The sequence below is a fragment of the Manis pentadactyla genome, chromosome 3 (assembly GCF_030020395.1).
Source record: "Manis pentadactyla isolate mManPen7 chromosome 3, mManPen7.hap1, whole genome shotgun sequence".
NCBI classification, from domain to species: Eukaryota; Metazoa; Chordata; class Mammalia; order Pholidota; family Manidae; genus Manis; species Manis pentadactyla.
The window spans coordinates 77,794,191-77,818,474 of NC_080021.1; the positions used below are offsets into that span (position 1 = coordinate 77,794,191).

Sequence of the window (24,284 nt, forward strand, 5' to 3'; positions counted from 1 at the left end):
AGGAGACTCAGTGGAGACATTCTCAGTGCAAGAGGGTTGTTCACTCCCAGTCCTTGGGACACATGAGCCCTTTTGCTTAGGACCCTTTTGGACCTCCTCCAGTACACCTCCTCACCTGGCTGTTCATTTCTGTTTCATAATGAACCAGTAAATGTAAGTTTTCCTTCTTCTGGGAGCTGTTCTAGCAAATTATTGAACCTGAGGAAGGTGTTGTGGGAACCCGTGATTTATAGCTGGCAGACGTATGGGTGGCCTGGGACTTGTGACTGGCATCTGAAATGGGGGCAGTCTTGTGGGCCAGAGCCTTTACCTGTGGAGTCTGCCCAACACTGGGTCGATTAGTGTCAGAATTGCATTGAATTCTGGTTTGTTGGTTGGTGTCCAAGAATAGGTTGAGACAGATAATAAACAATACATACATAAATAAGTAAACATATAAAGTATGTTAGATACTAAAAGTGTCAAGAAGAAAAAATAGAGGAAAGGGGTTAAATATTTTTAGGGGAGGGTTGTTGAAACTTTAGGTTGGCTAGCGAAAAGACTCGCAAAGAGGAGACCCCTGAGTTAAAGAACTGAAAGGAGCACAAGAACAAGCTGTTATTGACAGGAGGGAATAAACAGCCATGCAAAGTCCATGAAGGAAGGCTGCCAGGTGTGTTCCAGGAACAGCAGGGAAGCCAGTGTGGCTAGAACACAGAGAATGAAGTGAAACATGGCAGTGAGTAAATTTGGAGAGGTGATAAAGAACCACAGAGGGCTCTCTATGTCCTAGTTAGATATTTGGCTTTTACTGTAAAGGAAAAATACCATTTGAGGGTTTTGAGCGGAGGAGTGATGAGATCTGGCTTTTGGTTTTAATATAGCAGATTCAGGGACAGTAGTTAGGAGGCTATTGCAAAAGTCCACATATAAACAGTGGTAACTTAAAACAGGCTGGTGCAGTGGGAAAGTTAACAAGCATAAAATTCTGCATATATTCAGACTTGTTAAGAAATGTCTGAATGTGGGTAAAATTGTAGCATTTCCAGAATATCTCGCCTGGCTTTAGTATATCTGCATATCAATAGGCGCTCAGAGGTGGAAAGAAGTTTGGCTTTAGTGCATTTGCATCTTTCCTCAGAGGTGGAGGGGTTCATCTCCATATCAATGGGTGATTTACCTGGACAACGGGGGACTTATCTGTACCTGAGAGGTGAGGGGGAGGGACAGTGTTGTGGCTGCTGGAGCAGAGAAGAAAGATGGCCTGAGACTGCAGTTTGTGAGAAATAAATGGGTTTTAAACTTTATTTCTCCCTTTGACTGATTTTGGTTTTTAGGAGTATTTTACCAGGGATTTCCTTTCCCCAAACTGACAATTGGCGTAGTATTGGCAGGATTCCTGTGAACCCAAAATCTGTCATAATGGGTGCGAGCTTTGGGAGGGCCACCCCTAGAAATGATGGGGAAAAGCGGTGCTCACGCCGAGAAACATGTGTCTACACTCGTGTGGTCGTGGAGGCGCCACCACCGCTGCTGGCCATGCCAACCCCGGCCCGTGGCCCGAGCCTAAGGCTACTGCTTCTGCCACTGCTGCTGCTCGTGCTGCCAGCCGGAACCTGGCCACAACCATGGAAAGGAGCAGAGGTCCGGGTCACCTTGATAGAGAAGAAACTGTCTGCTGGGTACCATGCCTTGCTGGCTACAGAGCCCATCACCGGAACAGCTCCGACCAAGGTAATAACCTCCTATCCCATCGCGGGGTGGGTGTGAGACTGGACCCAAAGGCCACAGAGTGGGGTGGCACAGACACCTCAAAAGACAATGTGGGCCCATCAGTCGGGCTTGTCTTTCACCTTTGAAGAAGCCAGCCAAGTCCAGAAGGAGTGCCCGGCACATTTTTAAATTAGTAGACAAATGTTTATCTGGAAGCCTGAGACTGTGTAAAGCAAATGAATTAAAGAGAGTGGATTCTTCCAACAGACTTTTTCCTCTATGAAGGATGTTATTGGTGGGTGACATACAGTAGGTATTTAATAAATGTTCATTGAGTGATGAATGGTGGGAAGGGTAGATTTCCATTTTACACCTAATACGTTCACTAGTACTAAGCATACTTGTGTGAACATCTGTATTCCTCTTCACACATGATCATTAAGTATTTTCCAAGGAGAAAAAGAAAATCCTGGCCAGATAAAAGCCCTGCAAAAATATCCAACATATGTTGTGTGTCGGTAGGTTTGCATTTATTGGTAAAAACAACCCATGCCGGCACTCCCTCCCTTATGGTTATTGACGTAATGTGATTTCACATGTCGGAATGTTCTGGATGGAATTTGTCACTGCTTGTATTCTGAGGACTTTCCATTAAAAGTGACAGATGGCATTTTCCTAGTGTCTCTAAGATGGTCCAGGTCAGTCAAGAGGGCTTTGTTGGATTCTCCCAGAGGAGGACGCCGCCCCAAATCACTCACGGATGGCGTCTCTTGATGCAACAAGCAAGAGGAATTTATTCAGAGGCCAGCTAGCTGGGGTCCATGCGTTAGCCCGACGCAGCGGGTCTCAGCGAGGACCCCGAACTCACAAAGCCAGAAGTTTTTATAGCATTTTCAAAGGGGCAGTATTTTCTACAGTCACAATACAGTGTTTTGTTTTGTTTTGTTTTTTTTCATAGACACATAAGTTTTCGGCTGACGCCTCATCCTGGGGGTCTGATTAGATAAAATCACTTTTGGAATGTTTAGGGTGGTTCTAGCAAGATAAGCTTAACTGATTGAGGTTGGCTAACTAAAGGTCACTACAATTAACACTGGCTGACTAACTTGTTTTTCAAAGTTCTAGTAATTTTTCTCCTTCTAGGTTAGAAAATGGTGTTTGAGCCTTTAAGATGGCTGTGCTTATGCTAACTTTTGATTCTTCAGGTTCTACAGCTTAACATTTAACAACTGGGCAAGTGGGGTGTACTTATTTAAGGTGAAGCCATGTAATTACACTTGGCTTTGTGCAATGTTGGTTTGAATGTATTTCTTTTACACTTTTAAAAAATATGAAAGTACAGTGAACAACTCACAGACAACAGTTAAAACTACCTCTGCTCTTTTTTCAAAATGGGGATTCAGAGGCGTAACTCTGCAGGAGTGTCCCTCACATAGGAGAGATTGCCTTACTGCCTAAATCATACTGCCCTGAAAGGCAGGGCATGGAGACCTCTTTCCCTTCTACCATAACATGACTTGAAATCTGTGTTCAGGGTGTGGTTTCAGAAATGGGAAGGGACCAGTAGAATTTTAAATTAAAATAATTTGGACTGTGAAGAAGAAATTAATACATTGATATTCATGGAATATATTCAATCTTGTTCGGAGTTTTAAATATGGTTGGAATTAAATAATACGTATGTAAACCATATGTTTCCAGCCATTCACTGGATTTGGGAGATAACATTCGACTTCATTTGTTTGATGGTGGAACACTCGTGATCGAAAACATGCACGAGTCAGACCAAGGTGCATATCAATGTGTGGTCAGAAACTCATCTGGGGAAGAAAAGACACGGAAGGCCAGGCCCAGATACTCCACTCCTCCAGGTAAAGCTGCTCCTTCCTGACTGAGCTCAGTGTAAGCGCATCAGTCAGCCAGCAGGTATTCCCATTACAATGACTTTCTAGTGGCTCTAAAGTATGTGATGCTTAAAAGGGAGACAGTTGCCATTGTATGTCACTGTATAATCTTGTTTTAGAGAAAGTTGACTTTTTTTTCTCTTGAAGCTTAGTTTCCTCCCTTAGTTCTAGTCTCTTCCAGTCACCATAGGTGCTGTCCTGACTTTGTTACCTGCTTAGGTTCCACAGAAGATCACCCAGCACCCTGGGCAGAGGGAAACAGTGGCACCTCGGCAGGAACATCATCCTTTAAACATTTCACTCAGTCCTTCATTCCTAATTAATCCACTCAACAAAGCTTTATTGGATGCTCACAGGTCAACCCCTCAGCTTTCTAGGAGCTTTGCAATAATGTCCACGGCTGATATAAACCAGACACAATAACTATGACAAATTTTTATTAGTGTCATTTTGAGATGATGGAAATAGTGAGACACTGTCTCTCGCCTTACTGATCCTACAGTCTACTAGGTGATTGCCATCATTCAACAAAATGGTTAGTTTGATGATGGGTAAGGAGAGGGATTAGAGCAACAGAGAGAGTTAGAGGCCCTTTCCTATAAACTCCCCTTAGAGGAGAGTTGTGTGCTGGGAAATGTTTAAAAATTGGTTCTGTGGGTTAGGAGGAAACCCTGACTTGCAGCATTTGGCAGTTGCCGTGCTGTAAATGTTCCCGAGTCTGAGCTCCTGCCACTCGCCATGTGACAGGCCAGTAAGTCAAGAGACCAGATGTTGGGGCAAGGAAAGCAGCTTTATTCAGAAAGCCAGCAGATTATGGTGAGAAGATGGTGGGCATGCCCTAAAGCCCCATCATGTCAGCTCCAAGCTTCTTTTATGCAAGGCAAGGGGGAGCAGGAATGGGGGAAGTTAGGACTGACAAGGCTGCAGACAAGGGCACCAGTGAGGGTCCGAGATGAGCTGAGAAGCTCTGTGTCCTAAGCTGAGTCTCACTGACCCGGGTCTGGTCATGATGTCCCTAAAACTCTCTGACAGGGCAGTCATTATGTTCATACACATTTCCCTATCTGCTGAAGGAAGCAAGCTTTGGGGAAGGAGCTTTGCAGAAATCTCAAATTCGAAAAAAAAAATTCCTTTCGATGATCAACAAGCCTAAGTGCAGTGCTGCAGGCTGAGCAGAAGCTTTTTTCCCTTTTTTTTTTTCTTTTGGCCAAAAGGTTAAGGCAGCAAAGGGGACAGAGTATGCAGGCGAGATGCCAACTGTTTCACTGGGTTACACAAATAATCCCACCATGGCCCATTCCAAGCTACTGACATGACATCACTGGATGCGGAGCGGGGAGGAGATGCGGAGAAGCACACCACAGCAGTGTATTTCTGTGTGCACACACAACACGCGCAAATCATCTCAAGACACCAGATAACAGCAAAATGTGGGATAGTTAGAAGGGTCTTTGATATTAATGAATTTATTAGTTGTAAGTTCACGTCATTTAATTCCGAACAATGGCTGTGTGTAACAACCAGATAGCAAAATCCTGAAAATTTGGTAACTGGCTCCAACACACTCCTAAAAGAGGAGGAGCCCTTGGAACAGATTTGGAAAGCAATGTTCACTCAAGAAAGGTTTTTCCAGGACCAGTGACATCTAGGCTGAAAGCAAGGACAAGTGGGAGAAAGCCAGAAAAATAGAGTTGAAATATTATTTTCATAGAAAGGACAATAAGGGCACACTCCTGGCCTGGGAGGTTTGGGAGTCGCATGAGATTTGGGATTCGACGAGGTGAAAGGCAGAGTCAGTTATCAGGCTGCACCGTCAGAGTGATCAGAGTTGGATTTTTCTTTTACAAAGATCTCTCTGGCAGTGGTCTGGAGAGCAAGCAGGGGGATGGTGGCAGGGACGGGCGGTGATGAAGGGAACAGGACAATGGCACCAAGAGCAGAGGTATCCAGAATAAATATGTATTTGAGCTGGACATCAACTGCACTGGGGACTGCTTTCCTAGTTCGAATGGGATTTCTAGCTGGCAAACCCACTAGCTTCTTCCAGAGCCTCACCCTCTTTCCCTGCACTTCAAGGCTGTTGCCACACACAGGAGGTTTGGACCCTGCCGCCCTCTGGTCATTTGCTAAGGCCCTCGTCCTGCTTTCTACAGCTAGCCTGAAATGTGCTGCTCTGCACAGCCCAGCCCTCCTGCTCCCCTCGACCTGCCCTGCCTAACTACATTTTCTGCCTCTTCGCAGCTTGCCTTGAGTTCTAAAGCAATTCCCAAACATTCAAGCTTGAAGAATTAATAAAAACAATCCATAGTTTTTATTGTTGATACCTTTCCTGAGATATTTCCCCTGCCTTCTCACTCATTTTCATGTGTGAATTTTTTGCATTCCTCAAGCACCCGTCATCTCATGTTTCCCATTTCTGTTGAAATAGCCTCCCAAAGGATCAGATTCAGCCTCTACAGCCTCCCAGTGGATCAGATTCAGCCTCTACTGCTACCTTTTCTTCAAGTCTCTACAAATTTAGTTTCAAGAGATATCATATTATCTTCTTTTCCGTTTCTGCTGCCATTGACTAATGTCAAAAATTCTTACCTCAGTTATTATCATGCTTTTCCTAAGCACCCCTCCCTCCTGTGGCACACTTTCTTCTATAGGACTTTACACCTAACTAATGGTTTTTCAAGGCATAGGGTAGTTTTACTGACTACATGTTTTGCCCTCTGTGCTGATAGCTATGACATGATTACATAAGCAAAGAAATGTGTCTTGTGCATCTTTTCAATTTCTAGCATTTTCCTAATAGACTCAAGGCATTCAAGACTGTTAACATTCAATTAGATCTTGATTGTTGAATTAGATTAAATCAATTTATCTTTACAGGGTATATTCATATATTAAGGAGCTCCCAAAATTTAGATCCAATAATTAGGCATTTTTAATACCTAATAAGTCTTTAATTTCTGCCTGAGATCCGATCCCCAACCCCAGAAAAGATGAATGATCTATGATAATTGTATTTCTTTTTATGAATTTATGGACTTCTCTTTCTGATCTTCAACTGTTTGTGATACCCATGGGAAAATATCCTTGCAGTGTTTGGGGAAAAATGTATTACAAAATTTAAATTAATGTAACTTATGTTCTAGAGATGCTACAACTATTCACGACTAAACAAACACACACACATTCTCCTTCTGCTTCTCATTTTCTCCTTGACTGTTTTTCTGTTTTGTTCTGCCATAAGTACACAAACACTATAGTCAAAGCAGTCAACACTTCAGAGCCTCCAGCTTAAGTATTGAATTGTGGCCAACTGAAATTTAACTAACCATTTTATATGTACACATTACAAGCAAAACTTTCATGTTAAACTATATTAATCACTCTGTTTACCAGATTTTAGAACAGTGATAAGTGCATATCAATATTCTGTTGTATTATATGAAAAACAGAAAATCAGAATATAGGGATAAAATAATACAAGAAAATAAAGTTGTTCAATCAAGAAGAAAATCATTTATTTACTTTTGTTACTGGGACATTTATACATGAATATCAGGGAAGTTAATTTATATCTGCATCCCATATCAAATTTCATGGCATTAGAAATATATTTTTATAAAGGGGAAAAACGTATAAGTTCATTAATTAAAAATTTGTAACAAATTTTAAGATTTAAGATAAGCAGTATATGTGTGTGTGTGTGTGTGTGTGTGTTTACACAATACCAATAACAGATTAGAATGTGTCAATGTAAAATAGCACTTATAGAATATTTTATGATTTAGATCCTTTCACTCACCAAGCCATCCTAATTAAAGGGGAAACACTGTAACTCCAGCTGTTGTGTAATAAATAGTACAAAGAGGAACATGCCATTTGAGTTTCGATCCTAAATTGGGGAGTATAACCAAGGAAAGTAATCCAACATAATAAAAAATACACAGTAACAATTTAAGAAAAATCTGGGCATTGTATATAAACATGCATTTTAATAACTGATGTTCAAAGCAAGGCATTTATAATAGAAAGATTTGTTAAGGATGTTCTTTTTTTCATAGATGTAACATATTTTTAATTGTTTGAATATATTTAAATAACCTAAAATTGACACAGTATTCAGTTGATCCTGTGTTTACTGGGAATGTGTCCTATTGTTTGGGATGTGTTTTATTTGGCGAATATTACTCATGCCTGCACACTTCTTACTCTGGGTAATATTTGACATCTGAATGCTACACATTTTACTTTAGAAACAGTTTTTGTTTAAAGCATAATTCATTTTAACACCTACCATATATATATTGATAAACTATTATGTGTTGTAAAGTATAAGATTTATTTCTTGCTTGTAGAAATTGTTCAGTATGAGGACACAAGGCATTTATATTGAAGATTTCAAGTGTGAGATATGGAGAAAATTCCTGGGTTAAATCTAAACTTTATTGCTCTCAGCCACTTTAGATACCTTATTTATTACTGGAATTAATATTCTCATTTCTTAAAAAGGTGGAAGTGGACACTCTCACAAGTCCTTCCTGGCATAGAATTTCTGTTTCTGTGATAGATTTCAACTGTGCAATAATAGTCAGGAAGCAGTTCATGGCAAGTCTAAGTAATAGAACACTTACCATTGAGATATTAAAAAAATATGTGGGCAAAGCTAAAAGTGAAATGTGATATAAAATTTACTGAATGAAAATTCTGGAGCACAAATGACACACACATACTTTTTTTTAATTATATGAAAATACATCTAAACAATGCTGTCTTCCGTGACATTGTGAATTGAGTATCGAATCATTCGCTGGAAGTTTCATTTTGGTTGACCCACAAACCTTCTAATTCTGCAAGGTTGATCTTGGGCATGTTCTAACTGAATGCCTTGCTTTCCCCTGAGGACCTCTTATCCTGCCCACAGCCCTAATAACACCCATATTCCTACGAGCAGGAGCCTGAGACCCCAGGATTTCTTCTTCCTTCTCTTCCTTTGCTCCAACTGCCTCTTCCCACCAGTCTTCCTCCCAATGATTGCTGTTCCTCGCTTCTCTTGTCTTCATGTCCTCCTCTTCCATAGTTCAGTCTCTGGTCACTTGGGCTTTTGAATATAGCTTCCTACATGCTCTTCTCACCTATAATATTCTCTACTTCAAATATGTCCTCAACCCAATATATTACTATTGAACTCAACTGAAAGAGAATGAAGTTTACATTAGTTGACTTTAAGTTAGTGAGACATTTTCTATTATGTTAACTAACTAACCTGTATCAAACCCATATTAATATTACTAATAAAAGATAATTAACATTTCTTGGACACTGGCCATGTGCTCTAAGTGCTATATACACCTGTTTATTTATTTAATTCTAGTGGGATATAGTTATTTTCTAAATTCTGAATGAATAATTGATTATTTGATGTTTTAATCCAGTTATTTGTCACTGTCTAGACAAAATATCTGTTTCAAAACCACGAAGTTGTTGCACAATGAGTGAATTATGAAATATCAAAAATCTTTAATTATACTGACTCAAATATATAGCAAAATGAAATTGATAATTTAATAATTTTAAATTACTATTTTACTGTATTGATTGATTTACTGTGGATATGGTATAAATTTGTTTACATAATAATGACTAAATACAGGGCAATCTTGTTTACCTCACCACACTTTAACAGTGCAGTGGATGGTGAAATATTTCTGTAAATAACAGCATATACCTAAAATATCCACAAATATTTCTAATACCTTTAAAAATGTGGAACACACTTCCCATCAATTTATACATAAAAATCTATAATGAACATATATGTCTATCCTGAGATAAGCCACATATTTTAAAATTTTGTAGCATTCAAGGTCAAGTTCTATAAATTGGGTTTCCAGGTTTGGGGCACAAGACAGTGAGTCCATTTACATACTTAATGATGCAAAATGATGAGGCAGAGTTCTGCAGTTCAAAGAAAATGCTATGGCTGGCAGGCCTTACTGTTGATCTGCATGCTGAGGAGTGTCTGGCTTCTGAGGACAGCCCTCATGACTCAGTGTTATGCTTTTTGGGAGAAGACTTAATGTGATCAAGACTATTTAGCTATGATAATTCATTAGCTATTTTTCTCCAGGAGGAAGGGAGGGGGGAATACAGAATATTCAAAAAAGGCTTGGCAATTGTGAAAGAAAGTGGGCTTTCACTGAGGTCTAGGTATTTTGCAGTGACAGTGACAGCAGGGGACAGCTGTTTCATTTCAGTGTCCCCCCTCTGGGTTCTGTCCCATCATCCAGAGCCTGACCTTTGATACCCTGTGCACAGAGCAGCTGAGCCATGTGGCCCAAGCTCCCCTTCCCTGAAAGGGCTCCAGTTTGTCTTTTGAGTTTATCCTCAGTAAGTAATAGAGTCTCATAGGTCCATGGACAGAATTGAAAGTAAATGTTCATCAGATAATTTTAAGCTTATTTTATAGCTTTGCTGAGGCCCTGTCTCCTTCCTCTTAACCCCAAGACTTGATGAAAGAAAAATGAAGTCGTTCTCCCTCCATCTCTGCTAAATAGTGCATAAAAAATGCAGAATATGCTCAGAGTTTTCTGATTATCCTATCCTTTATGATATTAATTGGAGTGTTTTATGAAACAAATGTGATATCACTGTAATTTGATTCTAATGTGCACCAATAAACTGAATTTGCTTTGCATAATAACGTGCTGTTCTGAAAAAATTTATGGAAATCTTCCTGTTTGTACCAAATCAAATAAAACAATACTGAAACCAAATGAATAATAAAAAAAGGTTAACTTAATTTACCCTAAAATTATGAAACTTTAAAGAAGTCAAAATTATAATGACTTAAAAGTGAGAGTTAATATTACCAAGAACACTTTCTGTTAACATGTTACATTTAATGTGCTTTTAAGAATCTGTGAACAACTTTTATATGCCATTTGTACACTTTAGAATTTGTTTGAAAGAATATTTACATATATATGATCTCAATTTTCTTGTTACTTTTTCCTCCGTTTAATACGTACACACTTGCTGGTTTCTTATTAACACAAATAGCATGTCAAGTTGAACGAAATGAGACAGTATCAAGGGATAATTTTGTGAGGCTATAGATTAGGTATTGGTTGAAACAATAATCATTGAAAGATACCTTATATTTGCATGTGACATATAGTTTTCAAAATACTTTGCATGCCTTTTTTTATTGGACAATCATACTTGATAACCACATCAGTCCTGAACTATATGCTGAGCAAATTTTATGTCTGTTTTATGAAAGTGTCAACAGATATCAAAGAGGTGGTGTACAACTCCTCATGCTTGCCAATTTTATACAACCATAACAGCAAAACTATTATTTTATAACTAGAATACAAGTAAAATGATTAAACAACTAAAATTCAGATGGATGTGTTAAATAATGCTTTCCTGAAGTTTAATATCACTTCCCAAGTTCTGTCTGGCTCAATGAACAGCATTTTGTGTTGTGGCTACCACTATGTGCAGTGTGAAAACGCAATGCTAGCACACAACTTTTTTCTAAATAGACCTTTGGTAGCATATTGTGCACGCAGGTGCCCAGGTCCAGTGACAATAATTGTCTTAAAAAGAACCCATGATTCATGGCACTTTCTACACTTGAGGTTCACAAGTGAAGCATCCCTTCACTTTCAGTCTGTGTATGTCTTTAGGTCTGAAACGAGTCTCTTGTAGGCAGCATATAGATGGGTCTTGTTTCTTTATCCATTCTGCAATCCTGTGTCTTTTCATTGGTGCATTCAGTCCATTTACATTTAAGATAGCTATTGACAGATATGTATTTATTGCTATTTTATTGGTTGCTTCTTTAGTTCCTCTCTGTTCCTTTCTTCTTCTCTTACAATCTTCTTTTGTTATTTGATGGTTTTCTTTAGTGTTGTGATTGGATTTCTTTTTTGTTAAATTTTTTTGGTATCTATTATAAGCTTGAGGCTTGTGGTTACCTTAAGATTTGTTAATAGTTTCCTAAATATACAACAGTCTATATTTGGTTGCTCTTTTTCGAACACAAGCTAAAAGCACTTCTTTTATATTCTTCTTCCTCCTCTACACTTTATGCATTAGATGTCATAATCTGTACTTTTTTGTATAGTTAATTTTACTACTTTTGTTTTTAACTTCACACTTCCTTGTAAGTAATTGGTCTACCACCTTTACTCTGAGTTTATTTTCACTGATGAAAAATATTTAGGCTTATGAATGTTTCCATTTATAGAAAGCCCCTTTAATTTATCCCATAAGGCCAGTACAGTGGTGGTGAATTCTTTTAACTTTTGTTTATCTGGAAAACTTTTAACCTCTCCTTCAATTCTGAATGATAACCATGCTGGGATAAGATTCTTGGTTGTAGGTGCTTCCCTTTCAATACATTAATTATTTCATGCCACTCTCTCTGCCTGTAAAGTTTATCCTGAAAGGTCTGCTAGTAGCCTGACGGGTTGCTCTTATAAGTAATTTTTTGCCTCTCTCTGGCTGCTTTCAGTACTCTCTCCTTATCTTTAATCTTTGTCATTTTAGTTATTACATGTCTTGTTGTTTTCTTGGGGTTCCTTTTGTTAGGGGTTTTCTGTACTTCCAGGCATGGATATCTATTTTCTTCCCCAGATTGGGGAAATTTTCAGCAATTATTTCTTTAAAGAGACTTTCTATTCCTTTGTCTGTCTCTCTCTTCTCTTTCTGGGATCCATATTCTGTGAATATTGTTTCATTTGGAGTTGTCACACAGCTCTGTTATCATCCTCTCATTTCTAGAGATATTTTTTTCTTTCTGTTCCTCAGCTTCACAGTGTTCCTCTTCTCTAATTTCCATCTCATTGATTGTCTCCTCTCCTTCCATCTATTATTCATTCCCTCCATTATATTTTTCATTTCAGTTTCTGTATTCTTCAGCTCTGGCTCTTTTTCAACTCTTCCATCTCTATTTTGAAGTCCTCCTCAGGACTGTCAGTCCTCTTCCACAGATCAGTGAGCATATTTCTAACTGTTACTTTGAAATCTTTATTCAGAAGATTGGTGATTTCCTTTTCATTTAGCCCTCTTTCTGGTGTCGTATTCTGTTCTTTTGTTTAGAACTTCTTCCTCTGCCTCCTCATTTTATCTGGGTTTCTGTGTTTTTTCCTTTGTATCAGATAGATCTGCTATGCTTCCTGGTCTAGAAAATAATAGTTTATGAAGAACTTATCCTGTGGTTCCCAGAGCTCAAGCTTTGTGCTCACTTCTGCTTGGTTCTCATTTGTGGTGGAGCTGCAATTCCTGTTGGTGGGCTGTGGGTGGGGCCACTTTTGTTCCCATCTGACAGCAGTGGTTGATCTCTGCCAGCAGAGGCCCTTTATGGTTATGTAGGGGAACCTCAGCTGGGATCATTATAGGTAAGGCCACCCCTCTGCCCCATCTGCCAGCAGTGGCTGATCTCAGTCTAGTAGCTTAACTCAGCAGGCCCTTTGTTAGCCAAGCAGAAGTGAGCAGGGATGGTTGTTGGCAGGGCCACCCTCTGCCTGACTTGCAGTGATGGAAGCACAGCAGGGTGAGCGGGCTGGACAGGCATGTAGGTGTGCAGAGAAATACCTTGGGACTGAGCTGCCAGTGAAGTGAAAGGGTTGGAGCACTGAGGGTGGCTCCTATGAGCACCTGACCAGTTGGGCTGTGGGAGGGCTGGAGAAGTATCCGCTGGCCCTTTTTTCTGCAGAGAGTTCATCCAACTTCCACCCCTCTGGTACCCTTCCCATTGCTGGTAACTCTTCAAGCTGCTCCCTCTGTGTTGGGTCTCAGCAGGACCGATAGAGCATGCCTGTCCTCCATGAGTGTCAGGTGTCTCAGTCCCCCGGAGTGCTCTACCTCTCTCTGATGCCAAGCCCTTAAATCATTGAAGCCCAGCACAATGTGGACTCATGGTCCTAGAACAGATCTCCAGGGCCAGGTGTGCAGAGTTCCTGAGTGCTAATTCCATCCCCACTCTGTTCCTCTCTCTCCCACTAATGGGCTTGTATGGCAGAAGGACTTGGTTCCTGATTGATTGCAGCTCTGCCACTTGACCCTTCTCTATGTAGTCTTTTCTTCTTCACTGGGTGTAGGTGGTCTGTTCTGCAGTCTTCAGATCATTTTCAGGGTTAGTTGATTTTGTTATAGTTACTTTCCTGGAGTGAAGTGGGAGAAGGTTTCTGCCTTACCTTCCTCCTCTGTTGGGTTGTTTTATCCCCTCTCCAATGACATTAATTTTAAATTAAATTTTTGAGGTGGTTTCCGTATTTACTCTTGTTTTCAATAGTACTAAAATTTGTTTTGTCTATGTCACATAAATTGTTATTACAATTTTAATAGTCTCAAAAATGAACTCAATAATATGTAGATTATTTTTCTATGAGTTTTAAACATTTATTCCTGATCATTTTTATTCAACATTTTTTTTCACTTTAAAGTTAAACTTCATAAACCATCAACTGGAAAATATTTATATCTTAAAGATTATCAATTGTAAGTGAAAAGCTTCCTTTTCTATTATATTCAATTTTACAGAATTCTCACACATCAAAGAGCTATAGAAACAGCATGAATTATTTTTCACTGAAATTTTGAATTCAATTCTTACTTTAAGAAATCTCTATAGGGATGTGATAATATTTACTTCATTTTAATGTTTAACATTAAAGCAAGGTGCCTGAAGAGACGACAAAGTGCTAACACAGTTGTGTCTTATTTGAACCAGTGTTGTAAAAAAGAAAGTATTTCATGTGGCTTTACTAGATTTGGGAATGTATTCATTCCCTAAATAATGCTGTTATTGTTGTTGGAAGCTTTGCCTCAGGCTAATTACATATTTTTCTGCAATGAACAGTATCATATGGACACTGTATAATATTTTTATTGTCTTAGAAGTTTTTGTAACGCCATCTATATGACATCATTCCTAACTTCAAGGTCTTTTTGATACTTTTAATAATGAAATTGATTTCTGAAACAATACAGGGTGGATGAGCTGGCAATGACTTTGTTGAGTCATCCGTTCCTGATGCTGTACAGAGGGTTGACAGTGCAATTAACTCCACACAAAGACATTTGTTTTCAAAATAAGAATTTATTTTATTTTGATTGCAAAATTATTTTCACTTCAGTTCTACTTAGCTTTTGTAATCTCCATAAATTGCAACAGGGATAGAACATACGATTGCCAAAGCTTATTTTCTTTATGTGCGTGTAACAACTCTCTGGGCTAGCCATCACTGTCAGTTCCACCTCAAGGAAAAGGAAACTTGCTCCCCTTATATATACATGGCATAAACTTATGTCAAAGACCCACTCTAAAGGGTCTCACAAGAGGTATCTGGCAATGGGCTTTGTGATGCCAGCATCCACTGGTCAAACCCAGTGCCTCCACCAGTCTTTGATTTGATAGTGATTGTCAGGTTAAACATGTCTTGTCATAAGCTGGTAGTCCTCAGGTGAGTATTTTGTTTAGGATTTGTGGTGCTTGATTTCTTTTAACTTGCATCAGTATGTCTTTATACAAGCACAGCCTCCTGGTCCTATAAACTCCCTATCAGTCCCTAGGAAGCACCTGGGATGTTTTGTAACATTTGAATGTGTTAAAGAAAATGATTGCTGTCTTCAGAATCAATAGATTGTATACTCAGTCTTTGCAGTTGTTGGTCATAAAGGAATGCCTTCAAATGCCATAATCAGGTATTGCTCTGCTCCCTGCTTAGCCACAAACAGCATGGCCTATGATCAGGGCTGGGGTTCTAGAGCCATACAGTCTATTTATAGTCCTACAGCAATTCTCCAATAAAATGGGTGTAGAAGGAACATACCTCAACCTAATAAAGGCCATATATGACAAACCCACAACCAACATCATACTCAGTAGAAAAACCTGAAAGCTTTTCCTCTAAGATCAGCATAAGGGCATGAATGCCCATGCTCACCACTTTTATTCAACATAGTACTAGAAATCCTAGTCATGGCCATCAGACAAGAAAAAGAAATAAAAGGCATCCAAACTGGTAAGAACTCAACTACCACTATTTATAGATGATATGGTACTATATACAGAAAACACTGAAGACTCCATCAAAAAACTGTTAGAACTAACAAATGAATTCAGCAAAGTTGCAGGATAATAAATCGATACACAGAAATCTGTTGCATTTCTGTATACAAATGATGAACTAGCAGAAAAAGAAATCAGGAAAACAATTCCATCTGCAGTTGGTTCAAAAATAATAAAATACCTAGTAATAAACCTATTCCAGGAGGTGAAAGACCTGTACTCTGGAAACTATAGTATATGGATGAAAAAAAAGACACAAATCAGTGGAAATCTATCCTATGCTGAAGTATGGGAAGACTTAATATTTTCAAATGGCTAATCTACCCAAAGTAATTTACAGATTCAATTAAATCCCTATCAAAGTACCAATGGCATTTTTCAATGAACTTGAGCAAATAATCCTAAAATTTATATGGAACTACAAAAGACCCCAAATAGCCAAAGCCATCTTGAGAAAGAACAGAGCTTGTTATAACATGCAACCTGATTTCAATCCATACTACAAAGATACAGTGATTAAGATAGATGGTACTGGCACAGAAAAGTCCCATAGATTAATTGAACATAATTAATAGAAAGCCCAGAAATAAACCTATGCATATATGGTCAACTAATATATGATGAAGAAGTCATGAATATACAATGGGGAAAAGAAAGTCTCTTCATTAAATGGTCTTGGAAAAACTGGAAAGCTACATGTAAGAGAATGATCGCAACCTTAAACTACACAAAAATAAAGTCAAAATGGATGAAGACCTAAATATAAGAAATGAAACCATAAAACTCTTAAAAACATAGGTAAGAATCTCATGTTAGTTGTAGAAATAGAAGTACAACGTAGAGAATATAAGCAATAATACTGTAATATCTTGGTATGGTAATGGGGTTACTATACTTAGTAATGTATATAATTATTGTATAATTATATATATTGTATATATATAATTATATATAGTTAATGTATATAATTATTGAATCACTATTTTATATATTAGAAACCAATATAAGATTATATATCATTTTTACTCCAACCAAACAAAAAGAAGTACAAACATCAGTATTTTTATTTAGAATATTACGTATTCATCCTTAAGACTTTCCTTTTAAGGTTTTTCCATTTGGTTTTCTCAGTACTTACCTCTGATCTTTGTTTCTATTTTTAAACTATCTTTTATTCTGTTAATATATTTCAAAATGTGATCATTTATTCATTTATTTATTTCAAATAGCAGTTTATATATATATGTTTTTCCCTTTTACCCTGTCATTTGTGAGTCAGATAAACTATAAACTGTATTTATCTATTTGCATTATTTTCTTCAGATTTAGGTGTTCAAAAAGTTATATACATATGTAAATAACAGTTAAGAAATTATTCCAGCCTAAATGCAGAATTAATATTTTAATGTAAACCGTTTACTTATTTGTCTATTTATTTATTTGTTTAATTATTGCTGGAACAATTCCAGCCAACAATATAATTATTCACATAAATATATAAACATGTATTTTACCTTCAGTTAAGTAATCACTGCTGGAACATAGTGGATGTTTTGTAGTTAGAATTATTAATGAAAAGCTTGACTACCTCAAGTAGAGATAATGAAGGAACAGTGTGTGTTAGACAATTGAAAAGGCATTAATCTATGTAGTTAAGGCTCCTTATAGATGCTCCTGAATTTCACTGTACTCAGAATGCATGGAGCTGTATTACAGTGTTTCCTTCCAAAAAGCTTATCTTTTAAAACTTGACTGAAGGGTAACAAAATGTCCTTTTTGGTCAGAAAACACTAAAATACTCTAACTTGTGCTCTTAGAAGTTGAGGCCAGTTGGCCGTGCTCCACACTGCTGACAAGCGTTGGCTCCCAGGACCCTCCTGCCACTGTGCCCGTGGTGCCTGGTAGTAAAATCCTCAGGTCTCCCCTGGGGAGGTCAGTGATACAAAGGTCTGTAGGCAGTATCACTGACAGGCTCTTTGTACAGCATCCGTTTTAATGCTTTATTTACTAACATGCCCCAGTGCTGCAGACTGTGGGCAGCATGGTGTCCCTGGAGCATTAAGCCTCTGTTACCTGTCCATGGACACCGTTCCTGCTCCAGTACACCCTCTCCTGGCTGATTCTCCTGTCGGGGTTGTGAATAAAGTGAGCTTTTACCTCCTTTTATTTTCTCTACCTTATTAATGTGAGCATGTTGAAACTTCTGGAACAAAAATGTGTAGGTGGCTTAGACGTTGAGGCATTACTTGCCTCTCCAGTTCAACTCTAGGTCTTTGATTTGACATCTTTGAAGTCCAAGTAGTAGATATCATGTAGTATACACTGAAGATGATTCGCATTTCAAATTTTCCTAAAATTCCAAAAAATAAAAGGAAAACAAATTAAATAAAAATGAGAGAAATATTCTGTTAGTTTTAACTCTTTTAACATATTTTAAGATTTAAATAAATTTTTATCCACTTTATTTTAAAGTTTTCTTGACTTCTCCTCTTAAAATTATTTTTTTTCACCTTGAGAACATTTTCCATTTGCATTAATGGGACAGTCTTATAAGATCTGAGATTCCCCTTTGAAAAGCATCATTGTTATTTTTTTAGATCATGTTTGAAGATGCTAGACCATCAGATTGGAACACAGTGAGTCATCCAAAAAGTTTTGGCATCAATTACATAGAAAGTTAACATAAGAATCACCTTTAGATTCTTAAAATCCGATCTTTTTATAGCGAGAGTGTTTTACCATTAAAAGGTAGACACCAATATTACCTAAATATCCCTGTTAATTCTAAATAAGGAAACACACACACACAAACACACATATACACACAAACACACCATAGAACCAAGGCCCTCTGAGCACATCACAGATGCGTTCTGGTGCTGCCTGTGGTGAAGCAGATGTCCTGCCAAGAGGGGCGGTCACACGCACACACCTGACTTCCTTGACCCCATCCTCTGGTTTAAACAAACTATGTGTCTTCAGCTTCTGAAAATCTTTACCGCACGGGAATGTGCCTATCCTGGGATCACAGTTTGGTTCTCTCCTTTCTTGTGGTGTATGTTATCCCCTCAGCAAATCTAATTAGACTCAAAAGGGTGCATGCAGCAGGGTTCAGAGATGAAACTTGGAGGCACACATACACACAGTACACCAGGCCCAGCCGTCTGCTGTCCTTAAGTGACTTCTTATCTGAGAGCCCCTAGTCTGATCACAGTCATACTTAAAATAGGGGAAATGCCAGCCAAGCTTTGTGACCAGAAACACAGGAGCCGCTGCTAGGGCTCTTCACTCTGTTCTCACTCCTGCTCTTTGTTTTCCACGAAGCCTTGCTCTTTCCTGCAAGCTGTTTTTACTCCTGTGTTGCTTTTTAGAGACATCCCCATATGTGCAACAATTTGTATCTTTTTTTGACAATTCTTTTGCATTTTTCCTGGCTGTTGTTATTCTATTTTTCTTGATTAATACGTCCCTCAGGAGTCACAGAGTTCTGTGTTTTTTCTGTGATTTAGTTTCTGTTTTTGTTTGCCCCTCAGTAAAATGTTAAGGTTTTCTATTTACATTTTGAAATTTCCAAAAAAAAAATCATTGTCCCAAAACTGATAAAGAATCACTAACCTTTGCACTTGTAATCACATATTTTTCTCTGTTCTTAAGCTGAAACTGCTTCCCTTTGTCAAAGGTTCAGAAATAATGGAAATAAAACCAATGGACACCAAACTAGTAGTTTAATAGTTTATGCACACACCAGAGACAGTTTGCAAACTGGTAGCACTTAAAACAAAACATGGGATGTGGCTCAGGGTTATATGGTTCTAAAGCAGTTTATACAGTAGATTCTTCACTTACATAATAGATTCTTTATATAGTAGACTGGTTATACTATTAGAATTTCCTTCAGTGATAGGGATTGGTTAAGGGTTACCTCATACTAACCTTGGGAAACAGTTCAAGTTTTGCTTGTGATTCCCAGAGACAAAAGTCACTCAGGTCAAGTTATCTTTGCAAAATAAGCTTAATTAAGCCATTTTGCTTGCCTAAGCTGTTTTTGCCTTCCCAGGGAATTTTCATGGTTGGTCTCCATTGGTTTTTTTATTTTAACTCTGTGAAGCTCTCCAATTCACCAGGCTTGCGTGACCTTCAATTGGACAAAGATGTTTGCCCATATTCTTTCAGGTGACCTTCCTGTCAGTGCTTCTTCTATACCTATTCACTGGGTTTTTAGCCTTAATTACTGTGTTGCTATTAATCTGTATACAAGTGCTTTCCTTACTCTAAATGGATATATATTGGTAGGGTCTTTGTATCTTTCTGTTTTCCCCCAGAGCCCAGAATATGATTGATTGATTGATTGGACTAATAGAAATATCAAGTTAAAAAGATTTATTTGGCAAGATTCCCAAAACTTTAAAATGTCCTGGGTTTATTTGATGGGATTTTGCAATCATTGTATAGAGTCCTACTCAAAATACTTCAGACAGAACTTTATATCCTGGTTCCTATAAAGCTAGCTATGAATTAAGTATGCTTTGTAAAAAAAAACTGTTACAAAATTGAATGGTGTCTGTTTTAATATTTTCTGGGACCCAATATAAAATGTTGCTTCACTTTCCCTAATCTTGATTTTATACTGGATCAGAAAAGCTAAATTAATCCACTTCTTCTGTAAACCATGAACACAAGCCATGCACCCGGCTGACCTAAGGATGGTTTGGGGAGAAAAGAAAACCCTGCCCTGATCGTGTCACGCCCTTTACACTCCAGTGGGAAAGTGGACATTGATCAAGTTGTGATGTAAATAAATCTGAATCATAGCCATGATCCATACTACAGAAATGAGCTACTCCAAGTAAAGATTTTCTGTTGAAGGGTCCTGTTGCTGAAATTCTGAATATCAGTAGGACTTTTCCAGGTTTAAGAGTAAAGGAAAAAAGCATTCCAGGCCGAGGGGGCAGTTTTACTGATGTCCTTTTGTGCTCAGAATGATGAAGGATCAGGATGAAGCTGCAGAGGGAGGCCGGGGCCACAGGAGAGAGGGCTGCTACGGATTTGGGTCTTCATTCCAAGTGCAGTAGGAAGCCTATTTTAAACAGGGTAAGCCCTATTATTTGATATCTGTCTGAAAAGTCTTAAATTTCCCCATTTAGAGCCAGAATCAAATCTAGTTAACTTTAATGGAGCTGGGCAGCTCCCACGTTTCATCCAACAAGTGAAGGTACTGTGATTTTAAGTTCTAACTTTATCTCCTGAGTTTTGCCTTAAAATTTAGTCTCTAAGTAATTAATACAGTAATTTTCTGATAGTAACTTAAAAATTATCTCAAAGCTTGAAATATCTGATTAAAAAAAACCCACAAACCAAAAGACCACCTTTGGACTCTAAGTATCCAAATTTCAGAAGAAATTTATATATAGAAAGAAAATGTTGGCAAAATAAAGAGTCAGTTATATCTTATTAAAAGATAGTCGCCAAGTCTCAGCTGTTGAGGGAAGAATGGGGTTACTGAGTGGACCCTCTGAAAATTGCTATCTCAACAGCCTTTTCTCTCCAGAAAGACCCTAGGGAAAGTTTTCCCAACAGCCTGACATGGTAACTTGCATTAAAAATCAGAGCACTAAGAAAATCTTTGGATTCAATAGTACAAGAGGGGGTAAAGCTCTGAGAAGCAAAAACAGCTGAAGGAACTGAAGGAAAGCACTCTGGTGCCAGCCACACGGGCAAGAGTGGCGTGGGCATTAGTCTCTGCGCCAGAATGTCTTAGACATATATTTACATGAGTTTGTTTCCTTTTGTTATACAAATTAAAACTTCATCAGTGGATGATTCATCTTATTAACCGACTTTTTTTCCAAGAACTAGAGATGCACTTGAAATCCTTTCCAGTTTCCAAGTATCCCTAGAAACTATCTGTGACCATGGGCATTTGATTTCATTGTACACCACCTACTTTCTTAGCTTCTACTCAGAATCATTCTGCAGCGTATTTAATGAATGAAGTGATCTTAGGCCTGGGAAGCTTTAGATTTCATTAAACATTCACTCATTCATTCAACAAACATGTCAAAGATTTAAAAAGAAAAACCTTACGCTATATACTGAGGTTACTACAATGTGTGAAACAGATGGCTAAAACATTCAGTGCCCTCGTGGAACGTGCATTCTAGTTATGGATGGGGAGGGAGAAAGGACACAAATAGTAAAGATATGAAGTGAATAAAGATAAGAGTAGGTTAGAAGCTGGTAAGTATAATGGGGAAAAGAGGAACCGAATGCAGGGGATTGGGAACTCAAAATCTTACTTAGTAAATACTAAGGGTCTTAAAATGGGTTAGTCCCAACCTTATTTACCACTTTAATGCCATGTAATGTTACTCATAAACTTTCATCAATAGGCTGCATTAGAATAATAGCTACCTTTATATTCAGTATTTACTGTGCCCTAAATATTCACTCATTTCAACCACCCCAGCAGTCACAAATCATTATTCCTTTGACCAGAGGACAGATCATTTTAGACAAGATCAGTGCTTGTTATGGACACACAGAACAAAAGATAAAGTAGGAACAGGAGCCGATGTAGCTGATGCCAAGACCCCTCACAAGGTAGTGTGGGCGGTGGGTGAATACTGTGTTGGTGGAAAATAGTGAAGAAAGGGCATCGAGAAGGGGTTTAAACTTGAATCAGAGTGAAACAGTTTTCAACATTTTGTAATCATGTCTCTTCTTAATATTCCAGAAATAGAAGGGCTCCTTGCCAAAAGAAAAGTGAAAACACCACTACTTTTCCCAACTATTGTCGGTCTTATGTTTAGGTGTATTGGAAGCCCAGTGTTAAAAATGGGCATTCATGGAAAAGAAGTCCCTTCTAAAATAAATTTTGTCCTTGAAAGAGAAAGGCCTAGAAAGTTTATTTATTCTGAAGACAGAGAAACCCCAGTGGAATTTAGATCCTCTTTTCAACTCTCCTCTGTTGAAAGTGCTATACTTACTTTGCACATGACATTTTATTCTTTAATGCACCTTTTTGATTTTTTAACTGTTGCATTCAACCTTCCCAACTCTGTGGTATAGAAACAGACTTTGTATGTCTTTATTTCAGGGATTTATTTTCTTCCTTTCTACATATGTGTGGCTTACGTGTTTTTCTGTTTTTTTATGTATCTCATTTGGTCAGTTAAGCAAAGCGTAACTGCTTTATTATTTTAATAAATAACTACTTTATTTTTGCCAAATCACTTAATTCTCTTAATTGTTTAGTATGTGCTTTTTCACAAAGAGGAATCTAATACTAATTAAGGTAATGCAGATGATCACTTCCCCACCATGCACATGCACACTCTCAATTTTTGTGTCAATTTGTGCAGACAAAGTTTCCTCCAGTCACTTAGCATCCAAAGGGGTCTGTGCTTGGCAAAGAGCAACTTAACCAGAAAATGGATTATCTGATTAATCCATTTAATGGAATACTTGATTATCTGGTGTTTGGAACCTTAAACGAGAAGTTCTACAATGGGCAACACTGCTGATCGTTGAAGGGAATGCCTATTTAAGGCATGACCAAGCTTCATTTGAAAAATGAAAACTTTCAAAATCAATTGCTATTAGTTATTGGATGTCATAGTGAAATTCTAACCAGATGGAAAAATTTCTTCAGAGTGTTATCTACTTAGCAGAGGAATTTCATAAGTTCATTTAAATTCTGTCTGCTATCAATTAACATACTATTCATAACCTGTATTATTTCCTAACTAATATCTAGCTGTAGTGTTTTTTTTTTTTGTGGGTTTTTTTTTTATATGATGAAAAGAACAGTATATGATTTTCTCTTTTCAGGGGGGAGCAGAACATAACATTCCAGTTGTCATTTCAAAAATCTCCAAGGAGCAAAGAGGTAAAGTGTTAAGAGAATTATATAGTAGCCATTCCTTTATAAATCATGATTATTGAAAAATAAGATGAACTTTATGAATGATACATTAGCATCTGTCCTACTAGCTCCAGCGTCCCCTAGACCAGGCAGTAAGTGGCCAAGTCTGATTCCTTAATCTGTGCCCTTTATTACTCCAGGGGGAGGCTTTTCTCACAGGAAAGCAACAAGGAAAAATAAAGAGCATGTGACTGTGAGTGAACTAGGAACTGCATAACTTTCCAATTGTTTCATTAAACCAACATGTAGACAAATGTAAGGATAATAAGTCACATCAAATATATGCAACTGCATATATATTTTTTTTTCAGTTTTTATATACAACTTAACTCAGCCTATCACATAAAATTTCATCTAGGGAATAACTGCAGATGCAAAGCAACTGTTGCACCGACTGAAGTCAGTTAGACAAATAATGTTTTACAAAATTCTTGTAGCTGATTCCATAGGTTTTGGATTGAAGGTCTAGTTCTCAACTTTTTCACAGACACCTTAAAGTCATATGTACATGGGAAAATTTATCCATTCATCCAGAAGAGTGACTGATTTTTGGCAACTGTTAGATCTGAAACCATAGAATTTAAATAGAAACATCTCAGCATGTATGTTAATATCAGTGCTGAATCATGTGATTGTTTTTGTTCCATTACTTGTTCTTTTAAAATGTGATTTGTATAAAGCA

At 37.9% G+C, this 24,284-nt stretch overlaps 1 protein-coding gene across 2 annotated transcripts; it reads left to right on the top strand.

The window, feature by feature from the left end:
* On the top strand, window positions 1-23,809 carry LOC130682883 (probable oxidoreductase PXDNL). 2 transcript variants are annotated; one of them, XM_057498050.1, is made up of 3 exons: window positions 6-1,713; window positions 3,394-3,563; window positions 23,509-23,809. In XM_057498050.1, exons 1-3 carry the CDS (start codon window positions 1,667-1,669, stop codon window positions 23,523-23,525), a joined length of 234 nt encoding a protein of 77 aa, XP_057354033.1. In that variant the 5' UTR covers window positions 6-1,666; the 3' UTR covers window positions 23,526-23,809. The 2 variants fall into 2 exon arrangements, with proteins under 2 accessions (XP_057354032.1, XP_057354033.1); XM_057498049.1 differs by lacking the exon at window positions 23,509-23,809 and having other exon boundaries at window positions 1-1,713; window positions 3,394-4,327.
* Window positions 23,810-24,284: the final 475 nt, after the last annotated feature.